Here is a 27,377-nt window from a genome sequence, read left to right as displayed (position 1 = left end):
AAGTGACAAACACTTTTCATGGGTCTGTAAGACATGGGTCTGTCAGACATGGGTCTAATCAGAACTATTGGTAGATGTGTTTTGACCTTCCAGGTAGCCTCTGCCTCACTCTCTTACTTACTATTAATAGTAAGTGCCCAGCTTTGCTATATCTATAACATGCAAGATGTAGAACTATAAGTTTCATACATATCACTTCTTTTCAGCCTTACCCCTCCAAAAAATAAAGGAGTTTTTATTTATAGATAAGGACCTGGAACTTGGTGGAAAGGCAACTTACCAGAATTTCACAACTTCCTTCCCTATCTTCCCTTATACCATGTGAACACATCAGTATAAAATAGAGCATCTAGCTGAGAATTGTTTTTCAGGGTGGAAGAGATGACTTTAAACTCATGGTAGCTTTTACCATTTGGCACATAAGAAAAATGGGCCCAAACTGCAGTTACCTTGTTGCTTCCAGGAACCAAAGAAAGTCAACAGGTAACTGGATTTTATTTTATGCCTATTTTTATTAGTCAGGATTCTCCAAAGAAAAACAACCAGTAGGAGATAGATGGATGGATGGATAGATAGATAGATAGATAGATAGATAGATAGATAGATAGATAAAACAAGGAACTGGCTCACACATTAATAGAGGGTTAGAAGTCCCAAAATCTGCAGTTAGCATGCAGGAGAGCCAGTGATGTAGTTCTAGTCCAAAAGGTAGCCAGCTTGAGGTCCAAAAAGCACCACTGTTTCGGTTCAAGTGTAAAGTATTTGGGGAAGAGCAGTGTCCCAGCTCAAAGCAGTCAGACAAAAGGAGTTCCCTCTTACTCAGTCCTTCTTTTCCATACTATTATTCTTATCTTCAACTGACTGGATGAGCCCATTTGGGGGCAGGCACTCTGCTTTGCTCAGTCTACTGATTCAAATATTAACCTCATCCAGAAACATCCTAACAGACACACCCAGATCAATGTTTGATGACATGTCTGGGCACTCTATGGCCCAGTCAAGTTGACATAAAATCCACCATCACAATGTTGTAGACAGAATTCTGGCCTTCACGAGCCCTACTCTCAGGTCTTACCCCTGTGGTTATATTATCTTACACTGCAATTAAGATTGTATACTGAAGAGTATACAATGGAGAAAAGACAACCTCTTTAACAAGTGGTGCTGGGAAAACTGGTCAATCACTTGTAAAAGAATGAAACTAGAACACTTTCTAACACCATACACAAAAATAAACTCAAAATGGGTTAAAGATCTAAACCTAATACCAGAAACTATGAAACTCCTAGAGGAAAACATAGGCAAAACACTCTCTGACATAAATCACAGCAGGATCCTCTATGACCCAACTCCCAGAGTAATGGAAATAAAAGCAAAAATAAACAAATGGGACCTAATTAAATTTAAAAGCTTTTGCACAACGAAGGAAACTATAAGCCATGTAAAAAGACAGCCTTCAGAATGGGAGAAAATAATAGCAAATGAAGCAACTGACAAAGAATTAATCTCAAAAATATACAAGCAACTCCTGCAGCTCAATTCCAGAAAAATAAACAACCCAATCAAAAAATGGGCCAAAGAACTAAACAGACATTTCTGCCAAGACGACATACAGATGGCTAACAAACACATGAAAAGATGCTCAACATCACTCATTATCAGAGAAATGCAAATCAAAACCACAATGAGGTACCATTTCACGCCGGTCAGAATGGCTGCTATTCAAAGGTCTACAAACAATAAATGCTGGAGAGGGTGCAGAGAAAAGGGAACCCTCTTACACTGTTGGTGGGAATGCAAGCTAGTACAACCACTATGGAGCACAGTGTGGAGATTCCTTAAAAAACTGGAAATAGAACTGCCATATGACCCAGCAATCCCACTGCTAGGCATACACACCAAGGAAACCAGAACTGAAAGAGACACGTGTACCCCAATGTTCATTGCAGCACTGTTTATACTAGCCAGGACATGGAAGCAACCTAGATGTCCATCGGCAGACGAATGGATAAGAAAGCTGTGGTACATATACACAATGGAATATTACTCAGTAATTAAAAAGAATGCATTTGAATCAGTTCTAATGAGATGGATGAAACTGGAGCCTGTTATACAGAGTGAAGTAAGTCAGAAAGAAAAACACCAATACAGTATATTAAAGCATATATATGGAGTTTAGAAAGATGGTAACGATGACCCTATATGCGAGACAGCAAAAGAGACACAGATGTAAAGAACAGTCTTTTGGACTCTGTGGGAGAAGGCGAGGGTTGGATGATTAGAGAGAATAGCACTGAAACATGTATATTATCATATGTGAAACAGATCACCAGTCCAGGTTTGATGCATGAGGTAGGGCGCTCAGGGCCTGTGCACTGGGATGACCCTGAGGGACGGGAGGGGGGAGGGAGGTGAGAGGGGGGTTCAGGATGGGGAACACATGTACACCCATGGCTGATTCATGTCAATGTATGGCAAAAACCACTACAATATTGTAAAGTAATTAGCCTCCAATTAAAATAAAGAAAAAAAAGATTACATTGCATTTGCAATGCAATTAAGGTTACTAATCAGCTGACTTTAACATAGGGAGATTATTCTAAGTCAATCTGGGAGATCAAAATAATCATATGAGCCCTTAAAAGAAAAAACATAAGGCTGGAGAGCAAGAGAGATGAGGCAACTGGAGAAGATTAGAGAGGCAAGGCAGGAATTAGTTCATGGAGTTTCAAAGTTTAAGAAGGATTCAACTTGTTGGCTTGAGGAGAGAGTTGGGTAGAATGGGAATCATGAGGTGGAACTCTGTTCAGTCGACATCCTAAATAAGGTGGAAAGGATTCTTCCTCTGAGCCTTCAGTGAGAAACACAGCTCTTTAGACACTTTGATTTCAGCCCTTTGAGACCCTAAGCAGGAAACCCAGGTGAGCTCCACTGTTCCTGGACTTCTGACCCACAGATACTGTGAAATAATAAACAGTTGTTCTTTTAATCCACTAGATTGGTGGCACTTAGAACTAGAAAATTAGGACAGTATGTGGTTTGCATTTTCATACAGTCAGCTGTGAGTGAAGTTGCATTTCCCAAGGATGAAAACCATAAGAGCTAACTGAATAACAGAAAGAAAGAGAAAAACACAAACTGGTCAACTGTTCAACAACTGTCAAAAGTTCAATTTCACATGAATTACCAGCCCATAATTGTCAAGTATTCCCAATACCAACATCATTCTTAAATTAAAATAACATCAAAATGATTATCAGGACATGTTTAGCAATACAACCTAATGAAGCTCCCATAATTATGAATTCTATTGATATTCATGTGATGCCACTAATTACAACAAACTCTCCTTTGAGGAGGTCACACTGACTGCATTAAGGAGCTTTACTGGTGGGTCCCATATCCACTCAGCTTTCAGAAGTAACATCTCCACTTGCCACAGTTCAACCCACTTTCCCAGAGTAGACATCTTTCATAAGACGCTGGAACTTGAAAAGGAAGCAACACTGAAAAAGCAGCATTATCCTTGCAGTTGGGTTAAACTTCTGTTTTTAATGAAGTTCAACAAGGCCTCGATGACTTAACAGTACACCAGTCAGCTGTCTGAGGACCGACTGGGTGGCCTTTCAATGTCTCCCTTGATATTTTCTTGCAAAATGCACAGGGACCCCATGTGTGGAAAGTGACCCTTCCTGTGAGGTCTCTTAGCAAGTTGATCTGTTTTCCGTCCTGGAATTCCTCGGATACCTGAATCACAGATCAGAAAGGATCATGGCATGACCTTCTCGGGAGTGTTCAGTTCAGCTCAGTTCAGTTCAGTCACTCAGTCATGTCCGATTCTTTGTGACCCCATGAATCGCAGCATGCCAGGCCTCCCTGTCCATCACCAACTCCCAGAGCTTACCCAAACTCATGTCCATCGAGTCAGTGATGCCATCCAGCCATCTCATCCTCTGTCATCCCCTTCTCCTCCTGCCCCCCAATCCCTCCCAGCATTAGGGTCTTTTCCAAGGAGTCAACTCTTCACATGAGGTGGCCAAAGTACTGGAGTTTCAGTTTCAGCATCAGTCCTTCCAGTGAACACCCAGGACTGATCTCCTTTAGGATGGACTGGTTGGATCTCCTTGCAGTCCAGGGGACTCTCAAGAGTCTTCTCCAACATCACAGTTCAAAAGCATCAATTTTTCGGTGCTCAGCTTTCTTCACAGTCCAACTCTCACATCCATACATGACCGCTGGAAAAACCATAGCCTTGACTAGATGGACCTTTGTTGGCAAAGTGATGTCTCTGCTTTTTAATATGCTATCTAGGTTGGTCATAACTATCCTTCCAAGGAGTAAGCGTCTTTTAATTTCATGACTGCAGTCACCATCTGCAGTGATTTTGGAGCCCAAAAAAATAAAGTCTGACACTGCTTCCACTGTTTCCCCATCTATTTCCCATGAAGTGATGGTACCAGATGCCATGATCTTAGTCTTCTGAATGTTGAGCTTTAAGCCAAGTTTTTCACTCTTCTCTTTCACTTTCATCAAGAGGCTCTTTAGTTCCTCTTCACTTTCTGCCATAAAGGTGGTGTCATCTGCATATCTGAGGTTATTGATATTTCTCCCGCAAATCTTGATTCCAGCTTGTGCTTCTTCCAGCCCAGCGTTTCTCATGATGTACTCTGCATATAAGTTAAATGAGCAGGGTGACAATATACAGCCTTGACGTACTCCTTTTCCTATTTGGAACCAGTCTGTTGTTCCATGTCCAATTCTAATTGTTGCTTCCTGACCTGCATATAGGTTTCTCGGGAGTGTAGTGACTGCTAATGTAAGCATAACAATCAACAGAAATATTGCAGAAATGAAACTCTAAAATCACTTTCCCTAAATAGTTTGTGGTCATAGCAATAGAACTGCTCGTCTACATTACCGATTTTAATCTTGGCTTTGACAGCTTTTCCAGGATTAGAGTTTGGGAGTGTTTGGAGCTTTCCATGATATTGAGCAAATATCTAAAAAATGATATTGAACATGTTTGCTGTGTATAACCACATCTCAATAAGGAACAGATGGTAAACTCAAATTAAGACAGTTGTAGGAGTGCCTGTTTTACAAAGACCCTATCTAAAAGGAGAAATGCAGAGGACAGAGGTATAACCCCCAAACCAGGAAGAACCGAGCTAGTCCTGGGGAGTGAGCTGGAAGGAGGGAGTCCCGTGGTGGTGGCCACCTTCAGAGGAGCAGAGCCCCTCAGCTGGGGTACGGCCAGCATAGGGCGACCAGAAGGGAGGGACCCAGGGGGATAAACAACCTAATCTCACTCAGCTCCCACATCTTCCCATCTCCAAACCCAACAGGAAGTTAGAGGGCTTGTGTAGTCCATTCAAGCCATGTGCCAAGGACAGAGAGCAGGGTGAGAAAGCGTGATGTGCATGTGCTAAAGATATTCCGTAGACAATATAACTTTCTTGCACATTCTTGCTGCCATTCCTTATAGCAAAGACTAGACCCACATGATTTCAGTGGAGATAAGTTTTAGTCCTACCCCTTGACCTGCAGATTCTGGAATTTGGAAAGAATCAAGAGTGTGCCATATGCCCATTTAAATATAATTACATTTTACCCAAGGTAAAGCGTTTGTTCGTATGCCTTTAATCACTGTGAATGAATAGCCATTAACTTTTGAGAAGATTTCAGGCCATATTCCATTGGTTCCTAAACTGTTAGAGGTACTTGCTTTCGACAAAGAGTGTTACCTATTTCTTTATTCATGCCTTCAAAGAAAGCATGTTTTCTGTGCTGACAAAGTCAACTATCAGTGTATGTGCTGCTGTGCTCACTAATAGCTGATTAACTAATGTAGAAAAGAGGACTCTTGCTGGAGTTTTCCTGGGTTGTGCATTTTTGCATTGTCAAGGCATGAAGAGCGGCTGAGTTGGAATCCACACTGTCTTCAGGATATGAGAGGATCCGGGTCAGTGAATTGTTTCAAGGTAGAAGTTTAACGAATACACCTTGGGCTGTGTGTTCCTCAATTAGCATTATTACAGAACCATTAGTCTGTTTCCAGATGCTTTCCCCCACACCTGATGGTGTCAGAGAATGACAGGTCTCTCATTATGGATGCATAATATCTTGCCTCCTCTCTCCTCTCAAACCCCGACTTATCCTCGTGTAAAGAGTATACAGCTTCACAAAACCTGCTGCAAACCAGCTGGATCCTATTCAGAATATCTATTTTCTGCCACATTTCCTTGCAGGTAGCATTCGTATGCATACATATATATGTATGAGAGTTTAGAGTCATATAGAGAATTTGAGTCAATTTCTTGCATCTCAACAAATTCTGAAAATGATGTCATGATATAATATAGCAGCAATTTAATTTGCTAGGTAGGGATTAAGAGCTGACAAATTCCATCTCTTTAAGTTCCTTTAATTCCATCTCTGCAAGTCAGTGCATTCTGCGTATTCCCCAGCCTCCCAGATGAAGTGCTAAAAATGGCCTCCCTGTACTGCTCTCAGACAGGTAACAAGCTAGGCAAAGCTGTGCAGTTACTTGCGATCTGTTTACATTACATAGAAGGTTGGTTAATTAGAAATAATCATGTCTCTTAATTAAGGAGCAAATTAATTTTTAAAGAAGTGCTGAGACCCCCTTGGGTTAAGGCAGATAAGGGACTGAACACGTGGTCTGTGGTTGTCTGTGTAAGTCTTTGCAAGAAGGGTCTAAAGTGTGTGATGACATAGCCAACAACAACTTTGGAACCAAATATTTGTGGATTTAAAATTGTAAACTTTCCACTAACATCTGATGAATATCTTTTGTGTCTGAGGAGCTGTGCCAGAGGACTCTGAGAACTCTAAGATGATTGCATCAAAGTCAGACCCTTAATGGGGGTCAGGATAGATGAAGGAAACAAGCTCATACAGTACTTACTGAAAAGCTAAATGCTGAAAGAGAGATGAGCAAATTACCCCTGGAGAACACTGAGAGCAAAGCGAACATGGAATAAAGAAAGGCAACCATGATTCAAAGTAGACATTTTAGGACACTTTTGACTCATAGGGACAGAAACCCAGCTCCAGTGAATTTAGGCAGAAAAAGGGTTGGGTGTATTTGGTACGTTTGTTTAAAAAGCCAAAAAGGACTTCAAGAATAGCTCTATCTAGGTGAGCTAGTTGTATTGTCAGGAATGTTTCTCACCTCTCACCCTATTCCCTCATTCCCCTTTTTCTAATGTTGGCTTTCTCCAGATGGCAGCAAATAGCAATGTTCACCTGGCATTTTCCCTACTATCTTAATAATTTCAACCACCTACCCCCCCCCCCAACACACACACACACTTAATTCCATTAGAGGCCTAGTTTGCGTACCCATCTCTGAAATGATCAGAGTATGTACAGGTATGGTAGATTCTAAGTGGCCAAATCTGAGTCATATACCCACACCTAGCACCAGGTCTGAGGGAAAGGTGATGTCAGCTCTTCCTGAACTACAGGGACTAAGAGTGAAAAAAGCTGGGGCTAACTCAAGGGAAAATGAGAATACTGTTACCAAGAGCAAAGGGCAGAAAGAGAAATAGATGACTAACACAAGAAGAAGCTTCAGTGAAAGCTCTTGAAGAGTTTCAAGTACACAGCTAACCAAGGAGGCACTCTGTAAACATGAGAAAAAGATGTCCCTTCTGGGAAGATGCATTGCAAAAAGTACCCCTCTGAATAGAAGCAAACCGCTGAGGTCCTGGTTTGATGAGTGACAGGTGAGTTGGTATAAAGAAAAGGTACACCCCTTCCTCCAGGCAGTGAGAGGAGGGCAGGCTGCTCACTAGGCACCTGCTGGCCCCCAGAGCCACAGGGAAGACCCATGTCTCTGCTTCCTAGAAGCACCCTCACAGCAGCAGCAGTCTCTCTGTCACTACTACTGTTTATTGAGTCCCAGCTATGCGGTGGACATCATGGCTGGCTTTGCATATATTAGTTCTAATCTGTGAAAGAACCATGTGATATAGATGCCACTACTGATTATGAAACGAAGACTGGAAATCCCTGTCTTGCCCTGAAATGTACTAAGACCGGGAATGAGAGGGCTATGTGACAAACTTGGCTTTCTATCCCAAGCATGCCTTCCTCTTTGGCAGTTTCTTGAGAGGAAAGCATGCACTGTGACCATGAATTTGTGGCACTATTGGATCTCATAGGGACATTATTTTGCTTAGTAGTGATTAAAAATAATGCATGTGGTTTTGTTTCCCATTCCTCAAAAATGGATCCTGTGGCATTAGAATTGGTCATTTTCTTCAGGTAGGATGCAACTGTGGGTCCATCTACATAGGTAAGAAGGTAACATGGCATAGTGGAATGGTTCGGACTCTGATGCCAAATATGGCTCAATTTGAATTCCTTTTCCATCTCTTATATTTGAAGGCTTTTAGACAAATTACTTGACCTCTCTGAGCCTCAGTTACTTCCTCTTTAAGCTGGGATGTTGCAATAGTTATAAGTATGCTGCTGATAGTGACTTTGATTTGCAGTAGACACCTATTAAACAGCTGAGCTGTTGCTTACCATTGCCCGGAGGTTAGTACAAACACCTCAGCTCAGCTTAGGGTCCACCTGGTGTTCTTAGGCTTCTAACTAAGCTCAAAGCGTCGACTCGTGGTGAACTTGTGCTGAACCAGAAGCCTGAGTACATAATTCATACGATTTTGCCAAAATAGATCTATCAAACTTAGAACTAGTGTATACACATGTTTGTGTATATATTGGTGTGTGTATACACATATGCTTATTCCTGATGTCACATTTGCCAATTATAAGTTTTATTTAATCAGCTTTATGCTGTGGAATTTGATGTCTTATCTCATTAAACAGACTTATTGTCAAGTGTTCCCAATTCCTTCTTTTTAAAAAATCATATGCTTGCATTCTGAATTTTCACCAAAGTCACAGCAGCTTTATAAGTCTGGGAGAGTACTAACCACATCTCTCTCAAGTGTCAGCTAACAAATATTAATTAGATACCAACCATGTGTTAAGAATTGTGCTGAGTGCTGTTTACTCTTCAACATCCAGTGTCTACCATGGCCCCTGGTACAATGTTATTCAAAAACATTGGATGGATGGATGAATGAATATCTAGGAATATTACTGAATAGAATAAAGTTCTAGATCTCTGTCTTACCACAAAAATCTTTCCCTAGAAATCAGTTATACACTGTTTTGGTGAAGTTAATCAACAAGTTATAAATTCACCTGAGAATATGATCACCCAGCCCACGTGTTCCCACATTGTATCTATAATGTGATCATAAAAGGAGTTTTAATGTGCTTTTCTCAAGTAATTATACAATATCTTTGATACTTTCCTGGTTCATCAGTAAGTAACAACAGGCTACAAGAAGGAAGTTAACATGCGTGTGTACCAGGAGATATATATGAGGAGGTCCATTGCTGCATATGTTCATCAGCTTGACTATGATGGTGATATGTATATGAAATATACATCTCTTTATGATATGTATCAGAGAAGGCAATGGAAACCCACTCCAGTACTCTTGCCTGGCAGATCCCACGGATGGAGGAGCCTTGTGAGCTGCAGTCCATGGGGTCGCTAAGAGTCGGACACGACTGAGTGACTTCACCTTCACATTTCACTTTCATGCATTGAAGAAGGCAATGGCAACCCACTCCAGTGTTCTTGCCTGGAGAATCCCAGGGACGGGGGAGCCTGGTGGGCTGCTGTCTATGGGGTCGCACAGAGTCGGACACGACTGAAGCGACTTAGCAGCAGCAGCAGCATGATATATATATGAGAACATCACATTCTGCACCTTAAATATATACAGTTTGTGTTTGTTGATTATACCTCAATAAGGCTGGAAAAAATAATTTTTGCATCGAGTAGAATGTCACACAAAAAGAATAGCTTGTTTAAAAAGGTATTTTCCTGTTAATATGCTATGTTCTACTAATTTTCTCTGGATCTTTAAATCATCATAAGAGTTGCTATGGATTAGCCTCACGTAACACCTTGTGGGTGTAAGTTCTAATAAAACAACATATTGTTTACATATTTTAAAATTTATCTGTTTTACACACAGAATGTAATAATCTAAACATCTATTGAATTCTTTTATGTTTCTGAGAATAATGAGTATATTGGATGTTGAAATAAGAGATTAATCTTAACTTGGAAAAAAGTCAATAAATTGAAAATCGTCTAATTTCCAGCTTTAGGGGTATGGTTAGATAAAATTAAATAAGTATTAAACTGTAATAGTTTGTGTATTTTGTGTATTTTGTGTATACATAGACATATATATTCAGTGAAGGTTGAGCCCAGAAACAAGAAAGTCAATTTTAGTGTGTATTCCATATGATGCAATTTATTTAAAAATTAACAATATATATCTAATATAATACATTATTCATGGAAACAAATATATGCCTAAGATGACCTGAAATGGACTGGAAGCTTGCACACTCTATGCAGTGGTTCTTTTTAGTGAAAAGGTTGATGGGGATAGAACAGGGAATGAATGGCAGATAAGGACTTAAGCTAGATTTGCAGTCTTTTGTTTCTTTGAATAAAGTAAAGACAAAGCAAATATGACAAAATGTTAACAGTTGGCAGTTCCAGATGGTGGGTGTACAGATTTTTAGTCTATTTTTCTTTGTGCTTTTCTTTGTTTTCTTAAGATTCTCAAAATACAGAACTGGAGAAGGGAGTTAACCTTCACTGGTTACTGATAATCAGCCCATTTTTTTCCATTTTTGTCTCCAGTTTTTCTCTTTTTTTTGAAGATATAAGATATGACAGATACAGTTGAAACCTTCCTCTGTACCTACATCATTTAGGATTAAGCTCAGCTACATGTAACATAAAACCATCTGAAATAACAGTGAGAACTTTATGTTACTCACAAGAAAGACATCAAGAGGTCATACTGGGAAGCCTCAAGACGCCATTTGGAACTAGGTTCAGCCATCTAAACACACGGTTTCCACCCTCAAGGCCACCTCAGGGTTCTAGATAGTGGATGGAACTCCAGCCTTCACATTGAGATTCTGAACCACCAGCCCCTTCCCTTCCTAAACCATGCTTCTGCTCACATCACATGAACCAGAATCAATCACATAACCACATAACTGCAAGGGAAACAGGGAAATGGCATGTCTCGTTAGGGAATAGCACCCAAATTTTTGTGTGTGTTGTCTTTTCAATTAAGAAGAGAAAATGTATATAACATGTATTCTCCATGTATTCATTTCTTTATTATTTATTTGTATCAGTATGCCATCAGTTCTCTGCCCCTAGCAGGCACTGGCCCCTCTCTGCATCCCATGGGAAGCCAGGATTCCATCAGGTCTCCATCAGCTCCTCCATGCCAGTGAGGAGAAGGAAAAAGTTAATCAGGCAAATTTATAGATAAATAACATGGGGTCACTAAGAGGGTGAAGGTGAACTAGAGGTAATCCAAGAAGGCTCCCTACAAGAGTCGACACCTTGAACTGTCTCAGGGACAAAGAAAGCAGGGGAAGAATGTGTATTCTAGGCAGAGAGAACATCTTAGACAGAGGCATTGGGTGGAAATCTTGGTGATGCCTGAGAAATGCATGTGGGTCAGTGGAGCAGCAGCGAAGTCAGTGGGGGAGTGGGGGCAGGGTGGAGAGAAAGCTGGACAGGTGAGCAGGGCCAGATGGTGAAAAGCCCTCACATGCATCAGTTTAGGATAACAGTGAATGCTTTCATTTCTCTCTCTTCAGACACACTTTTGAACCCACCTGTCATTTCCAAAGTTTAGTTTCATCTATCAGATGCAAATCTCATGAGGCAGGGACTCTTGTCTGGCCTACTACTGTGTCTCCAACCTCCAAGAAAGGCCCTGGCACACAGTATTTGCTCAATAAGTATTTGACTCACCAGCGCACATTTTTATTTCAAATAGGCTCTTCTGGTCCCCGTTCAAAACCACACAGTTGGCAAATCTCAGCCAACTCCAAGCTCAGGCAGCCCCACTGTTTCTACATTCGCATGGAAAGTGTAATGGGCCATAAAATTGCATCCGTTAGCAGAGGCTTATACATATATTTTGCAAACATTTCACCCTATAAAAATATGGGGCCAAACTAAAAAATCCTTGAGAGGCAGCAGCTGGAATATTAGTTGAAATTAGAGAGAGGATCATCATTTCCATTAAGCAGTGCCAAATTTTGTAATGCAAGTAACATCTTCATGTTAATTCTAAGAAACTGCCTGCCTCATTAGGCAGATAAGGCATTCTATGATTTGGATACAGAATAGCCCCAGCGATAAATGAATCTCCTGTATCACAATAGTGTCCACATTGCAATTCCCCCTTTTTGCAAAGTTGCTACAAGCAAGGTGGCCTGATCCCGTTTCAGAGGCCTGTTTTACTAGCCAAGATAAGCTCAGCTATGCTATAGTAATAAACAAACCTCATAATCTCAGTGTCTTAATAACATAAAGTGACTTCTTCATACTGAAATCTGGGATATGAATAGGGCTACCCTACTTCATCTTGTAGTTAACACATCTCAAACATCTCCATGGTCTCCAAAGTCACTTACCACAGAGGAAGGGGGACAGAGGTGACATTTACTTTCCTCAGCCCAGGAAAGAAACCTCAATTCCATTCTCCATCCAGTGACCAGTACTCATCATGTGGTCCCAACCTGACCAGAAGGGAGGCAGGAAACAGGGAAGCGAGTGGACTACTTGTGACTGCTTATCATCCCTGCCATCCCAGGCATGCCTAACCACCACCACCACCCGCCCCCTGGGACTGAGAAAGGGAGAGAGAACTGAGACACCCTCTTATTGACTTCTTTCTAACCTGGACCCCACCTGAAGGTGCTTGGGTAGTTATCAATATGCAGTTTATCTTAACAGTATAGAGAATAAGCTTCAACAGCAGCAGCCCCAGCATCTCCATTCTAGCTGTGGGTGCTAGGACAATCACTTCAGCTTTCTCAGTTTAAGTCTCCACATCTGAAAACAGTAAACAGTAGTATCTACCTCACAGGGCTTTGAGGATTAATCAGTTGGAAACATATATATGTTCAATAAGCACATGCTAGTAAAGTGATGCTGGATCCAGAACCACATGTGATCCTGTGACAAGAATTGATCAGTCTCAGTCAGTGTGTGGAGAAGGGGTGTGTGGCCACAATCTCTTGACCAAACCCAGCAACAGAACCATCCAGATAAACCAACACTGGGCCATTGGCCACAGGGGAGTGAGATTCTGATGGAGATTCTGATGAGAGAATGTTAGAGGCAGGTATTATTCAAAGACACCTGGACACTACCCTGCTTTATTCCCATGCCTCAAAATGGGATCTAAGAATAACAACTTTCTTAGATGGAAGAAACTCTATTTCTTGTGTAAGTTCTTCTAGTATGATGCTAAAACTCATGTATAAAAATCTGCAATTTAAGTAACAATGAAATATGGCTCCCCAGTCTATGGTTGGCCATTTCACTTCATATAAGATTTTGTATTTCTGTTCTAATTTTATGAGTAATTGTACAGTTGGGTTTTATGTTTATAATAGGAAATACAGACACTGTGGCTTAAGTAATTTGTGGGTTATTTGGTAGCTGCTATTCAGCTTCACGGGCTTCTCAGGTGGTGCTAGTTGTAAAGAACCCTCCTGCAAATGCAAGAGACATAAGAGATGCAGGTTTGATCCCTGGGTCAAGAAGATCCCCTAGAGAAGGGAATGGCAACCCACTCCAGGATTCTTGCCTGGAGAGTCCCATGGACAGAGAAACCTGGAGGCTACAGTCTGTAGAGTCACAAAGAGTTGGACATGACTGAAGCAACTTAGCACACGTGACATTCAGTTTCACAGTGATGTCAGGGTTGGCCTCATCATAACTCTCTTAATCTTTTCCCTCAATACTCCAAGATGGCTGCCTCAGCTCCAACAATCACATCTGTATTCAAGGTGGAAAGAAGGAGAAGGAGTCATGTCTATCCCATTTATCCATTGCATCCAGAAAGCCAAAGATTCCCTGAAATATCATCCTTAGCCCATTGCTATGATAAATTTCCACCTACATTTCATTGGCCAGAACTGTGTCACACAGCCACCTCTGATCGCAAGGGAGGATGGGAAAATTAAACACTTGTTTTCTTACAAATACATATGTCTGGAAAAGGGTGTTAGGTCAACCAACCCATAACGTTTGCCCCACGAACTTATCCAAATAGGTTATGTCTGAGGGAGAGGAGGCATAGCATCCATTCCTTCGTTCACCTGAAAATTCTGTGGTTGGTTCACTTGAATCCGTAATTCCTCAACTTGAGGGTCAGGTCTTCTGCAGGAAGAAAGCCTGAGATGCTTCTGCTTCTCCACTGAGAACTAAATGCCTGTGGCAGGCCCCAGTTCACTTCTAGTTGTTTACTCTTGTCCAAGGCACTGTGGTTCTGGCAAGTATTGGGCCTCAGTGGAGCTCAAAATGGATATTAGCTCTTGGGTGCATTTTATTGATTTGGGCACAGGAGGGAAATTATACTGCTGAGGATTGTCACCCTAGCCAGTTAAAAACCCAAAGTAAATGAACTGAACAAACCTCACCCTTAAATAGTGCTCAGAAATCAAAGAGCTGAAAAAATGTAAATGGGATTCATTAAGAGCTGCAGAATTAGCTTTCTTGTGGCGCTTTGATATGTTTTCCTTGCAAATCTCAAGAACTTTAGTTCGCAGTGAGTTTGAGATATGGTTGACACTGTCTGATTTATGAGTGGGTTTAGTGGACGGGGGTGCCAATGAGAGAAGGTTCTCAATATGCCCATCTTACAATGCCCGCTGGCCCCTACCAACTGCCCTCTTGGCACCTTAGCCTTCTGATTCTTTTATCTGCCTTGGGACAGTGTTTACGCAGCATGTCAAAGTGCTAGCTGGAGTTAATTCTCTTTGTGCTCATTCTAACCCAAGAGAGTTGAATATTCAGGAATTTCTGTTATGTGTGGGATTTTACCATTGGTGTCAGCAGAAATAATTATCGGGTAACCTTTACCCTGTAGACTCACTGGCGTGGAGTTATCAGGACCGGGGTGTGACTCCTACTCTGGGTGAGGCCAGCAGGGCAGCACTGACGGCCCCAGGCTGCATCAAGCTGGCAGAAGTGTTTTGTTTGGCCTGTGCAGTGTTTTGAAAATAGGAGATTTCCTTTCTGAATCACATTTCTGGCTTTTTTTGAAAAATGGGAAGACTTGATGACACCAGACAAGTGTTTGCACATGTCACCACCAGGCAGGAACTGAGCGGCAGCTGCCTGTTTGGATCCGGGCTGCCACAGCCCCCACCACGCCCTGCCACCCCGCACTCTGCCTGGGTCTCCTATTCACTCTCCCAGGAACTGCTAGCAACACAAAATCGGAATCTGCCTTTTAACAAGATCTGCCGGGGCCTCCTGTGCTCTAAAAGTGGGAGAAGCCCTGGTCTAAAGCAGAGCCTTCATCCTCGGCTGATGAGGAATCACCAGGACACTGTGAAAAATCTACCTCCCAGGCTGCTCCTCAAAATCTGTCATCCTGCAGGGCCGGGACCTGAGAACACACACACTTAACAGCACTCCGGGTCACTCTGTTGCTGAGATAAGTTAGGAAAGCGCTTTTAAAGAGCTTGTTCTCAAAGGTGGATGTGCATCAGAATACCCAGATGGCCTCTTATTGTTTGATAAAAGATTGCATTGTTACAAAATCATCACATGAGCACTTTATTTAGAAATTTAGAAAAGTCAGATAAGCAAAAATAACAACATTAAAAACATCATGGTCATCCTACCCAGAGACTAACAATCTTAACACCTTATTGTATGACCTATTTTTCCAGGAAAATATATTTTTTTTATCCATTTTAACCCAAGTGTGATAGTACCATGCATGTTATTTTCAAACCTGTTTCTCTCAGTTAACAATCTCCAGTTTTTTAAAAGAAAAAAAAAATTTTTTTTAAATTTTCCCCAGTTGACCCAAAAATGTTCTTTACACTGAATTGTTCTATCTAAACTGAGATCCAGTCCAGGTTCCACACATGGCTGTGACTCTTCCATCCCTTATGTCTTTTATAATCCAGCACTTTCTTCCCCCTCCCCCACTTTTTTTTCCTCTGCGAAATACTGACTCGTCAAGGGAAAGTGTCAGCTTTTGGACTTCTTATCCAGGCACTTGCTCATGGAGTCACTTAGCTGTTCTAGAGTGATTTTTCCTTAATGCCTATGGACTCCACTAGAACTTCCTGAATTAAAGTCTTCAGGGGGTAGGGCCCGGAAATCTGTAGTGTTTGTAGTTTCCCCAGGTGGGTCTGAGTTTGAGAACTAAGTCATCCAGATCCACTCAGCAGGGAGAGATGACTTGGCCCCCAAATTTATCAGGAACCTTGCCTCGTGCATCTGGATTCAGATAGGGTACTGAATTGTGATATAAAATAAAAATATACATTTTATTATCTGTATGAACAAAATATTTTCCTCATATATATTTGGTCTTCCTCTGAGGTTCCTGGCTCATAGCTCCCCAATCCCTTGGAATTTCCTAAGTGTTGAGAGTGATTGAGGTGTCTTTTGTCATGTACAGGAGGTGACTTTTGGACAGCTCCTAAAAATGATTCCTAGTTAACAGTGGAGCCAGCCCTGTGACTAGAAGGTTGGAATTTTCAGTACCACCCTCTGACCTCTGGAGAGGGGAGGGCAGCTGGAGATGGAGTTCAATCGCAGTGGGCGATGATTTAACCACTCATTCCTATGTGATGATGCCTCCATAAAACCAGAAGGATGGGCTTCAGAGAGCTTCCAGATCAGGGGACAGGGGGAGATTTGGGGAAAGGGCACACTCTGAGAGCCTGGGAAGGCCACGCCCTTTCCCCAACACCTTGCACCTTCCCTCTGCATCTTTTCTGTCTGTTCCTGAGTTACAACCTTTTACAGTAAACTGTGATCTAGTAACTGTTTCTCTGGATTCTGTGAACTGCTCTAACAAATTAATTGAACCCAAGGAGAGGATCGTGGGAACCCCTGATTAATAGCCTGTTGATCAGAAGTACAGGTAGCAACTTAGGTTTGCAACTGCGGGAAGAAGCAGTTTTGTAAATCTGTTCCCTCAACCTGTGGAATGAGATGCTATCTTTGGATGGACAGGGTCAGAACTGAGTTGAATTCTTAGGCCCCCTGCTGCGGTCCAAGAACTGTTTATTGAATGCGTGGCGAACCCCCCCCACCCACCCACCCACACACACACACGTTGAAGTCAGACACTAACAGAGATACTATGACATCAAAGTCTGGAGTCTCTCTGTGATGCTTTGACTAATAGGATCTGAGCATGGCTGTTTGTTTATCCTTTTTCTGTGATAAGAAAGTCAACTTTGCTGGAAGGAGCCTCTATCTGAAGCTGGCAGCTGGGACATTTTCTAAGCCTTTAGCTATGCTTGTAATTTTCCCGTCAAATTTCACTCTGAGTTCCGGCTCATGATAACAGGCGATGTGTGACTGAGTTGGGATACAGGAAACCTGGAGCACTCCAAAACATTTTCAGATACTTGGTTTGAAGCTAAAACACTCAAAAACACTTGCCATGGCCTAAGTCTTTTCACACGGTTTCAAGCAGGTGATGTCTGTGGGCTCAGAGATATGAGGGCTCTGAGTGGCCTTCTGGTCTCCCAGAAGGCTGGTGGACAGTGGTCTCAAGCCAGGAACTAGGTTCTGAAGCCCCCTGTATCCCAAAATCTACATACATACTTGGGAGGCAGTACCCTGGTACAGTGGATTTTATGTCCCATCCCCATGATGAATATGTTCATTTTATCCATGAAAATAGCCACAAAGATTTTTAGTTTGCCCGAAGGTAGTGTGTGATATTGAGATGTGATCAGGAATTACCATTCCCACAATGAACATCACCAAAAGGAACAGTTAGCAGTCACTTAATAGGACCCCCGACTCCAAGACTTATTAGCTCATCCCCCACTGCCGCTTCCCTGACAGCCACACCCAGAGATCAGTCTGTCTCCATTGATTCTAACGCTTGAAAAGTTAAGAAAACTGTGTTCTGGGACCTGGTTCTCAAACTTGGGCATCACCTTGATTACTTTTCATCTTTTAATTAAAGGAAAATATTATTAGAAAGACATTATGTGTGTTGTAGAAATTTAGAAAAGTCAGATAAGATATACTAACATGAAATCACCGTGGTCATGCCACCCAGAAATGACAGCTATTAACAGCTCAGTGAATGTCTTTGGAGACAATTTTCTAAGCAGATTTATGTGTGCATATATATGGGTCAGCCTCTGTTTTGTATTTTCTTCTTGGTGAAGAGTTTTCTCCATCTCACTGCAGCTTCCCTCTCAAGGAGCGCACACCATGGGCTCACCCTCCCAGGGTCTGGATGAATCGTCTGAAAGGCCAGCTTTCCTTTTCTCTCTACAGAGTGGTAACCACAGCGCGCCAGGTGACCACAGCCAGGATGCAGCCATGATCCAAGGGGATGTTCATTCCTTGGGTACTTTCCTCTCCACTTGCTTCTAGCTGGGGCTTCCTCCTCATCTCAGAATTGCACAGCAGCTGTCTTAGCTCAGGCTTCTCTAACAGAATACCATAGATTGAGTGGCGTAAGCAACAACATCTAATTCCTGTGGCTCTGGGGGCTGGACGTCTAAGATGGAAGTGCCAGCAGATCTGTTTCCAGTTGGCTTCTCTTAAGTGATAAAAGCCAGGGAACGCGTGTGCCCTCCAGACACCGTGGTGACAAGCTGGGTCATGCACACTTTCCCTGTCCAGCTCCGCAGCTCCAGGACTCTTGCAGCCCGTCGGGGTTCTCAGAACACAGGCAATCCTCCCTCTGGTGGAGATGGCTCCTTGCAGGGGTCTCTGAAGTAAGGGAGGGAGAGCCTTAAGTCAGGGAGGTCTGCTCTCACCACCTGCTGCTGAGCAGGTGCCAGGAAAACCCACTGGAGCTGACCCTGGGCTGATCCAGTGACCTGACTCAGCACACTGCGCCCAGCGTGCTCTTTCACTTTCAGAAGATTTCATTCCTAACTGAAATTGTGCGGTGGCACCTGCTGGTGGCGCTGGATATGTGGGTACAGAACCCCCAGGGTGGGAGTGGCCTCTTCTGCATCTGACCCCAGGGGCCCTGAGAAACTAATAAATACCTAAGATATTCTTTAGTCCCCCTCTGTGAAATTCATAAACGTCTTAAGCCGTCTCCGCAAGTTTTTTTTTTTAAATGATGAACATCAATTATAATAAATATAAAGGAAAAATAATAGAATGTCTAAGTTAATATGTAAATGCTCAGGTATGACCACCCTGGAGAGAGAAAGTTTATCCGAGGGGAGAATCCTTACCTGAGCTCGATCACCACAAAAGCATCAGCTACAGATGCAGATGGCCACAGGTCTGTTTTTCCTAGTCACTCAAATGACACTCAGAGACACCGTCAGTTACGTGATTTTCCAGAACTGGTAGGTTCTGGCACAAATAAAAAAGCCCTGCTATGTTGCCCCAGTGTCCGCATCCTGATGGAATGCAGAGTGTATGCCAGAGTGTTTGGGGTCTACCTGTGAGACTTGAGTCAAGTGCAAGACTCAGATGGTCACAAATAGATAAGAGTTGTTTTATTCCCATCAGAGTCTGGCCACCAGGGTCCTTCAACATTTGTGTGGGAAATTCTATATGGTATAAGGCCCCATGGACCACAGGACGCCTGGTGTCCATTGTCACCTTCCACTAACATCCGTAACTATTGTGAGAACCAAAAACACCCCTTATTCACACGCACCCCTGAGCATATTGCTTCTATTGTCTTCTTTGAATGATTTCAACAGCCTGAATACCCATCCTGACTCTACTGCCTAGTAACCTCTGGCCCTTTGCAAGCCTCAGTTTCCTCATCTACAGAATAGGTGCACAGAGGAAGTTCAACAGCAGCTCCTATCTCAAAGGCCACTTAGCACAGTGCTTAATAAGATAGAAGTATTAAACGAATGTTAATTATTACCTATAATTTATATTATGTATTATTTATGAGTGTCCTTAAAATCACCATGAGTAAACAAGTGCTTTAAAGCAATGAGCTAGGATTCTGAATACTATTTCATGGATTTTAGAGAACTAAATTAGATTCTAGAGCCTAGTTATCGTCATCATGGTTCTGCTGCTGGAGCTCTGAAGCTGTTTCTCAAGAAATCACAGCAAGGATTTCACAGGAAGGCTCACCTTGTCTTAGACCTGTGCTCCAGAATCACTTGGCCTTTATCACTGAATGGGTTCAGGCCTTCACACAGGACCACAGTGTCCCCAGACTGGGCCCTAAGTTGAGATGTAAAACAACAAAAGATGCCAAAAATACAGCCTAGTTCAAAGACAGTAGCAGCATATGTAAAAGAATAGCAATGTAAGAGCTTTTGCAATTACACACTAAATTGTTTGCTGCCATCTTTAAATTATGTAAGAAATAGAAAAAGGAAAAGCTCAGTGTAGGCGGGAGAAAGCTTCTAGATGGAGGGAAGCTGGAGCTGGCCCTCGAGGGTGGGAGGGCATCTGGGTCAGGGGAGGGCGGAGGAATGAGGCCTGGGTGGCCTGGATGGAGAGCGGTGCCCAGGCCTGGGCCACAACCCGTTCAAGAGCCAGAGAAAACTCCAGCTAGGGAAATACATATATAGGACATAAGGCAAAGTCGGTGTGCCACAGATACTCAAAGTGCGTCCCCAGGGATACACCTGGTGATATTTCCTCAGACAGGTCATCCAGAGCTAGTGCTAAGCTGGTGGCAAGTGGTGCCCATGGAAGTGCTGCCTCTGGCCGGGCAGGAGCATTTGGCTCTGCACGGGCTTCTGTAGTCTGGGAAAGGAAGTGTTCTCATGGGAATGTTATCCTTGCCGTTGGGAGGGGCTGTGGGAACACGCAGTTACTGTTGGGGGAACTTTCCGAGCATACGTGCTGGTTTATGATGATGATGAATGATGGGCTCAGGACTGAGCCAAAGCACTTTCTTTTCTGGAGGTGGCATGGGAATCCTGCCCGGGATTCCTGCTAGGAGGCACCACCAGACACTATGACTCGGAGGCAAGGTTCATGTTCACTGGAACGCTGTGTCCACAAGGAACCAGGGTGCTGCTAGGCCGCTGTTCCCTGGTCCAGAGTTTTGTGTGGAGATGGTGCAAGCCTGTGACAGCATTGGTGTCTCCCTCAAGTCCAGGCATCATGCTGAAGATATGCATTCATTCATTCAGCAAATACATGTTAATGCTGGGCTTCAGACCTCATGGAGTAGAGATCTCCCTCTAGTGGAAGAAGACAAACAATAAACAAGGTACATAAGAAGATGTGATCTTTGCTCGTGGCTCAGCGGTAAAGAATCTGCCTGACAATGCAGAAGACATGGGTTCCATCCCTGGGTCAGGAAGATTCCCTGGAGGAGGAAATGGTAACCCACTCTAGTATTCTTGCCTGGAAAATTCCATGGACAGAGGAGCCTGGTGGGCTATAGTCCATGGGATCACAAAAGACTCAGAAACAACAAATAAAATGTGGAATGTATTAGGTGATGAGAGTCCAAGAGAAAATCAGCCTGAAAATGGATGCATGGCACTGGTGTAAGGATGGCAGTGGGACATTTTCAACAGAGTAGTCAAGGAGGGGGTTTTTTGGCAAGTAAGATGTGAGCGCAGCCTGAAAGGGGTGAGTGACATCTGTCACTGGAGGAAGAGCATTCCAGACAGAGGAAATGGTTTGTGCAAAAATCCTGAGGCATGGGCATGCCGGCCTGTTGGAGAGGGACTATAAGAAGGCAGAGAGGGTGGAGTAAACTGAGATGGCAGAGAGAAACAGGAGGAGGTATCTGGGAGAAGTCGGGGCAGCAGATGCTCTCCATCCATAAGGCATTGTAAGGAGCCAGGTTTACTCACATGGAAAGGCGAGCCAGTGAGGAATCCGAGCAGCAGAGCGCCACAGCCTGACTATCAGTTTGTAGGGCCTCCCTGGCTGGGGTCTGGGAAAGAGACTGAAGTGGAAGAAAATGTAAGGGAACAGTGAGGAGGCTGTTGGGGCAGACTGGTGAATCCAGCCAGGGCGGGTGCCATGGCAGTGGTGAGTGACCGGGCAGTTCTGCTTGTATTTGGGACGCAGAGCTGCCAGATTTGCTGATGAACTGTACGCATGCCATGAGAGAAAAAGTCAAAGAACATCCGATGCCCATGACCCCAGCAACCAGTTCAAGACCCAAGTTCTCCATGGCAGGTATATCACCACCCCCTCCAGAAGTGACACCTGTAAGGTTTGATAGAAGTTACTTTCTTTCAGAGTGACTTCCTTCTCCTGGCGGTACGAATACCTGCAAAGCTTGACCTCCTGAAGGCTTGGGGTGTGAGGTAGGATGTGATGGTTTACTCTTCTGGAAGACCCTCTGCCCAGCCCTCCCATGTTGAAGGGTGGGGCAGAGGGTCCTCCCAGAGTTTCCTTTCAGCCCCATCACTGTTCAAAGATGATAGAATATAGACCTATGTCAGTAGTACTAGCAGGCTGCAGCTGTTGATGCAATAAAGTAGGAATCTTATAGTTATTAAAAGTTGAGGTCAGTTGTAACAAGAATTCCAAATGGTTTCCATGTGGAAAACTAACAAATTAAGTAATAGATTATTAATTAAATCAGCCAAATTTGTTTTGTTTGGCTGTGCAACATGACTTGTAGGATCTTCGTTCCCTGACTAGGGATTGAAGCCAGGCCCTTGGCAGTGAAAGCACAGAGTCCTAACCACAGGAGAGCCAGGGAATTCCCAGTATTATCATTTTGAACATCAGTTTCCTGATCTGTAAAATGGGGTGATCCATTCTCTACCTCACTGGACCCCTGCAAGAAGGATAAACACTGAGTGCAATGTCTGGTTATGACATAAGTGAACCGATGGTCTTCATCTGTCACACGTCAGCTTCAGGAGACGCAGAAGGAGCCCAAGTCCCTCCTTCCTCTGCTGTTTTGCTCATGTCCTCCCTTCAAACCCGTCTCCTCTGTATCAGGTCATAGTTGTTTTTTTAATCACAGCAGCACTTTTTATTGCATGTCTATGAAGAGTCATAGACACTTGGAGAAGGCAATGGCAGCCCACTCCAGTACTCTTGCCTGGAAAATCCCAAGGACGGAGGAGCCCGCCAGGCTACAGTTCATGGGGTCACAGAGAGTCAGACACGACTGAGCAACTTCACTTCGTGAAGAGTCAAGCCCTTTCTTAGGGACTTCAGGTGAGCTCTCTCTAATCCTCACCTGCTGGTAAAGTGAGCGGCGTGCTAGTAATGCACAGGGAGGCTCTTGAGATGAATGACTTCTCTAAGGTTAGGTCATTTAGGAGGGAAAATCAGACTTACACCCTGGACTGAGGGTGTGAGGTCACACCATGAGTGATGATGGTGATGAAGAGGCGGCAATGGTGATGATGATAAGTAGAGGATGGTGGAGGTGGAAGAGAGGAAAAAAAGAAATAACATAGATGGACTGCCAGACTTTGCTATTAGGATGTTCTGTGTTTTGACTAATCCTTACCATGACCTTTAGAGGTTACCTCTATTTATTGCCCCATTAACAGCTGAGGAAACTGAAGCTCTGTGTCACACAGCCACTGGGTGGAGATGCAGGCCTCAGAATCTGAGAGGCCTGGTGTATGAAGCCTGAGCCTTGATGCTATGCTGGGGTGCCAGCCTTGGGGTGCCATCTGTTCATAATCTCCTGGTCATATCCCCTAGCACATCCCTTCATGGCCATGGGCACCCCCTCCTTCTTCCCAGGGCATGCCTCTCCCAGTAGGTTGTGTGTCCCCAAAGAACTCTGGGGATCCAGTGGTACAAATGTCCCTTTGATTAAAGAGATACAGCTGGTGGAAGCACCTTCCTCCTGAATTTTAACCAGTCAAGAAGCTCAGCCCTTCAGTCAGTGGCAGGGTCACTTCTCATCAGCCGACATGTGTTCTTGCACAGGCTGTGATGTATCTCGATTTCTCTCAGGGTCCCCTCAAATGCTCGAATTTGAGGAAAAAACACTAGAAAGTGTATCCACAAGCAAACATTCTTCTGCTCTGATGTGACTTTTAGAAAGTCTAGTTGTTCTTGATATGCAAACTAATCTGTAAGGAATGAGAGCCTGGGAGAGAAGCAGGATGCATTATTCATTGGGAAACAGTATCTTGTATTTTAGAAATGAGAGCATGCCAGTGTTGATTTAATACCACCCCAGTGCTTAGGAGGAATTCAGTTAGAGATACACTTGTAGCCTGAAGAGTTGCTTATTTGATAAGTTATGAGAGGTGTTTCGAAGACATTATGCCCATGTGAAGCTGGAGATGGAATTGTTTATATCTTCTTATCCTGTTTCTCCAGTGAGATGGCAGAACTCTTAATAGTAAGAGTAAAGTGTTACACCTGCCTATAACTGCAGTGCCTGGCACTTTACCCTGTCCATCTTCAGAGCAAAAGAAATCTTTGTTGTAAATGAGACAAGCCCCAAGAAAGAAAGCCTTGGAGAACTAACCCAGAGCAGTTCACCTCCCTTCTGAGACTCCAGCTTTCCCCCAGGTGCTCATTGTCCACACTTGGTCTCTGCCCAGATTAAGAAAGGCCTTGCTGTCATGCAGGGAAAAAAGGTGTCGTCTTTAGCCAGTCACATGTAGAGGCATTTATCAATGAATCAGTGGTTCTCAACCTTGATGGGTGGTTTTCAACCTGAGCGAGTGTCACGGTCACAAGGAGGCTTGCTGAAATACTGACTGCGGGACCCACTACCTGGGCCTCTTATTCCCTAGGTATTCATTTTTTAGGACTGCCATAACAAATCGCCATAAAGTTGGTGGTTTAAAACAACAGAAATTTATTCCCTAACAGTTCTGGAAGCCAGAAGTCCAAAATCAAGGTGTGGGCAGGGCTGCACTCCCTCCAGAGATTCCAAGGAAGCATCCTTCCTGCCTCTTCAGCCTTTGGTGTCTCCAGGGCTGCCGTGGCTTGTGGCTGCATCACTGAAGACTCTACCTCCATCTCCACATAGACTTCTCTCTCTGTCTCAAATCTCCCTCTGCTTTTCTCTGATAAGGACACTTGCCCTGAATTTAGGGTCTACCTTGATAATCCAGGATGATCTCTTTTTGAGATACTTTAAACCTGCAAAGACCCATTTTTAAAATAAGGTGCATTCACAGATTGTAGGGATTAGGATCTCACGTAGCTTTTAGGAAGCTGTCGTTCTTCAGCCCACTACAGCAGGCCTGGAGTGAATCTTGAAAAGAGTCACATTTTTTGCATTTTTAACATGTTCACCATTGATACTGTAAGAAGCTCAAAGGTTGGAATATGAGGGCTGGGCTGCTACTCTGAAAAGAGAGAGAAATAATACAATGCCTTCTTTGAAATAGCACCTTTTCTTTAGAGTTCTTAAAATAGATTTTATCTCTTGGGATTGATTTATGGTATCCATTAAGCAGGATGCATAGCTCTACCACTGGAATTAATTTTTAAGTTGCTAGCCCTTAATTATTTGTAGAAGATAGTACAAAAAATGTTGGAAGCAATTTAGAAATAGTCTTTCGATTCAGTCTATAATGGATGCTATTTAAAACAATGGCTTTTCGTATTCTCATATAAATGATGCTGCTAACATTCAAAGGCGCAGACTGTTCAAGTGCTTTGTACCCTAAAAAGTATACGAGGATCATCAGACTGTACACAGTGATTTTTCTTTGCCATGGCATGTTTCAGAAAAATGTTGTGTTTCTGAAGAAAGAACACTTAATTCTGGATTCAGATCCTGAATGTGCTCCTTTTTTTGTTAGTTAAAAGTTGGGTCTTTGTTTTCTTGTCTAAACAGTGTGGGCGATAATATTTTGTCTTAATAATTAACAAGTTTATTATGATGACCAATTAAGAGCACTTTGTAAACTGTCAAGTGTTTTGAAATATGTTTTCTCTATAATGATGAGGTAGAGAATAAATATAAAGTATAGCTAGCTAATAGCTAATTTCCAAAAATAATTTGTGGAAATCTCTGTACTAAAGCTAGTTCTTAAGAAGAATTCTAGCCAAAAATATGTTAATTTGGCTTCTCCCATGTATTGCATTTTTACGAAGATGACCACAATATTTACTACCACGTGTAGTCTTCTTCAATGTGACCTTTATATCCTTTCAAGGTTATGGGGACTTTATCATATCTTCTTGGATCTAAGTTGACTAGGGACTCACTTGTACATAGTAAAATGCAGAGATGACTTCTGAAACAAGGTTGTAAAAGGCCAAGCAGCTTTCAGTTTGTTCCCTGGGAATCTTACTTCTGTTGTCCTTTCCACACTGGGGCCACCATGTTGTTTGGAAGCTCAGACTAGCCCACACAGACAGACCACATGGAGAAACCCTGAGACCACATGGAGAAAGCAAGAAAGTGGTACTAAGCCGGCCAGTCCCCACCCCACTGCCCCAGCTACATCATTCCTCCAGCTGCACCCAAGACCCCAAGCCAGAACCCTAGAACCAATCCAGCTGAGCCCTTTCTGGATTTCTGAGCCACAGAAACCCTAGGAATGATTACAAGCCTTGTTATCCTCTTGAGCCTTTGTTATCATCCAAGCTGTAGGATAGTTTATTACACAAAAGATAACTGAAACATCCCGTATAAATCTAATAATGGAACCAGTGGTCTGATTATCAATGATGGATTGGAAAAACTGTTGATATGGTAGTTAATCAAATGTGCAACCCCTTCTAGCCCCACACACCCCCACGCACGGCCCTTTGGCTGTTTACTTATCCTTCTAGTAACACTCTAGGTGTGATTCCCTTTTGTGCTAATAAGCAGGTTCTATTCTCTGCTCCCAGCACTACTTTCAGCTTTTCTTTGAGTGAAATTAATTAGTGTGATGTCTCTTCCCCTGGACTCTCTGCTCCAATGACAGGCTCTGTTGGTTTGTCCTCACCTTTCTATCCCCTTTTACCTAGAATAGTGCCTGGCGCCTAGTAGGCATTCAAATAAATAGTCATTGTTGAAGAAAGAACAAGCAAATGAGGATTGTACCCAATTCATTGAAACATATCCTCAAGTTTATATAAAGGATATAAATATGAACAAATGCAAAAATGTAGTATGCGATACAGCACCCTATGATTTTGTACTGCCTAAAGGCAACATCTGTGTTCTCAATTGCTCCCTTATAATGCCAGCCTTGAGATCCTGCAAGAAATCAGAAGGGAAGGACCATCCTCAGGCCGGGAGAATTCAGAAGGGTTTCTTTCAAAAGGATTAACAGATAGTTGAAAAAACTTAGAGTGCATCTTGGGACCCCTTCATGGCTGCAAAAGGAATGACTTTTAAAGAAATCGATCC

The 27,377-nt window shown here is 43.0% G+C and overlaps 1 protein-coding gene across 5 annotated transcripts in view; it reads left to right on the top strand.

Moving 5' to 3' along the window:
- The window catches only part of CDH13 (cadherin 13), a 980,082-nt gene that overhangs the window by 655,777 nt on the left and 296,928 nt on the right, over window positions 1-27,377 (top strand). Inside the window, exon 7 of one of the 5 annotated variants that reach the window (XM_070451477.1) lies at window positions 18,452-19,185. The exons of the other annotated variants lie outside the window; for them this stretch is intronic. Coding sequence (XP_070307578.1) covers window positions 18,452-18,459 — 8 coding nt within the window. The 3' untranslated portion in view covers window positions 18,460-19,185. Of the gene's footprint in view, window positions 1-18,451; window positions 19,186-27,377 lie in introns of those variants that run through there. 5 annotated transcript variants of the gene reach the window in all.

Source organism: Odocoileus virginianus, chromosome 20, assembly GCF_023699985.2.
Source record: "Odocoileus virginianus isolate 20LAN1187 ecotype Illinois chromosome 20, Ovbor_1.2, whole genome shotgun sequence".
In the NCBI taxonomy this organism is placed as follows: domain Eukaryota; kingdom Metazoa; phylum Chordata; class Mammalia; order Artiodactyla; family Cervidae; genus Odocoileus; species Odocoileus virginianus.
This window is presented reverse-complemented; position numbering and strand designations above follow the sequence as displayed.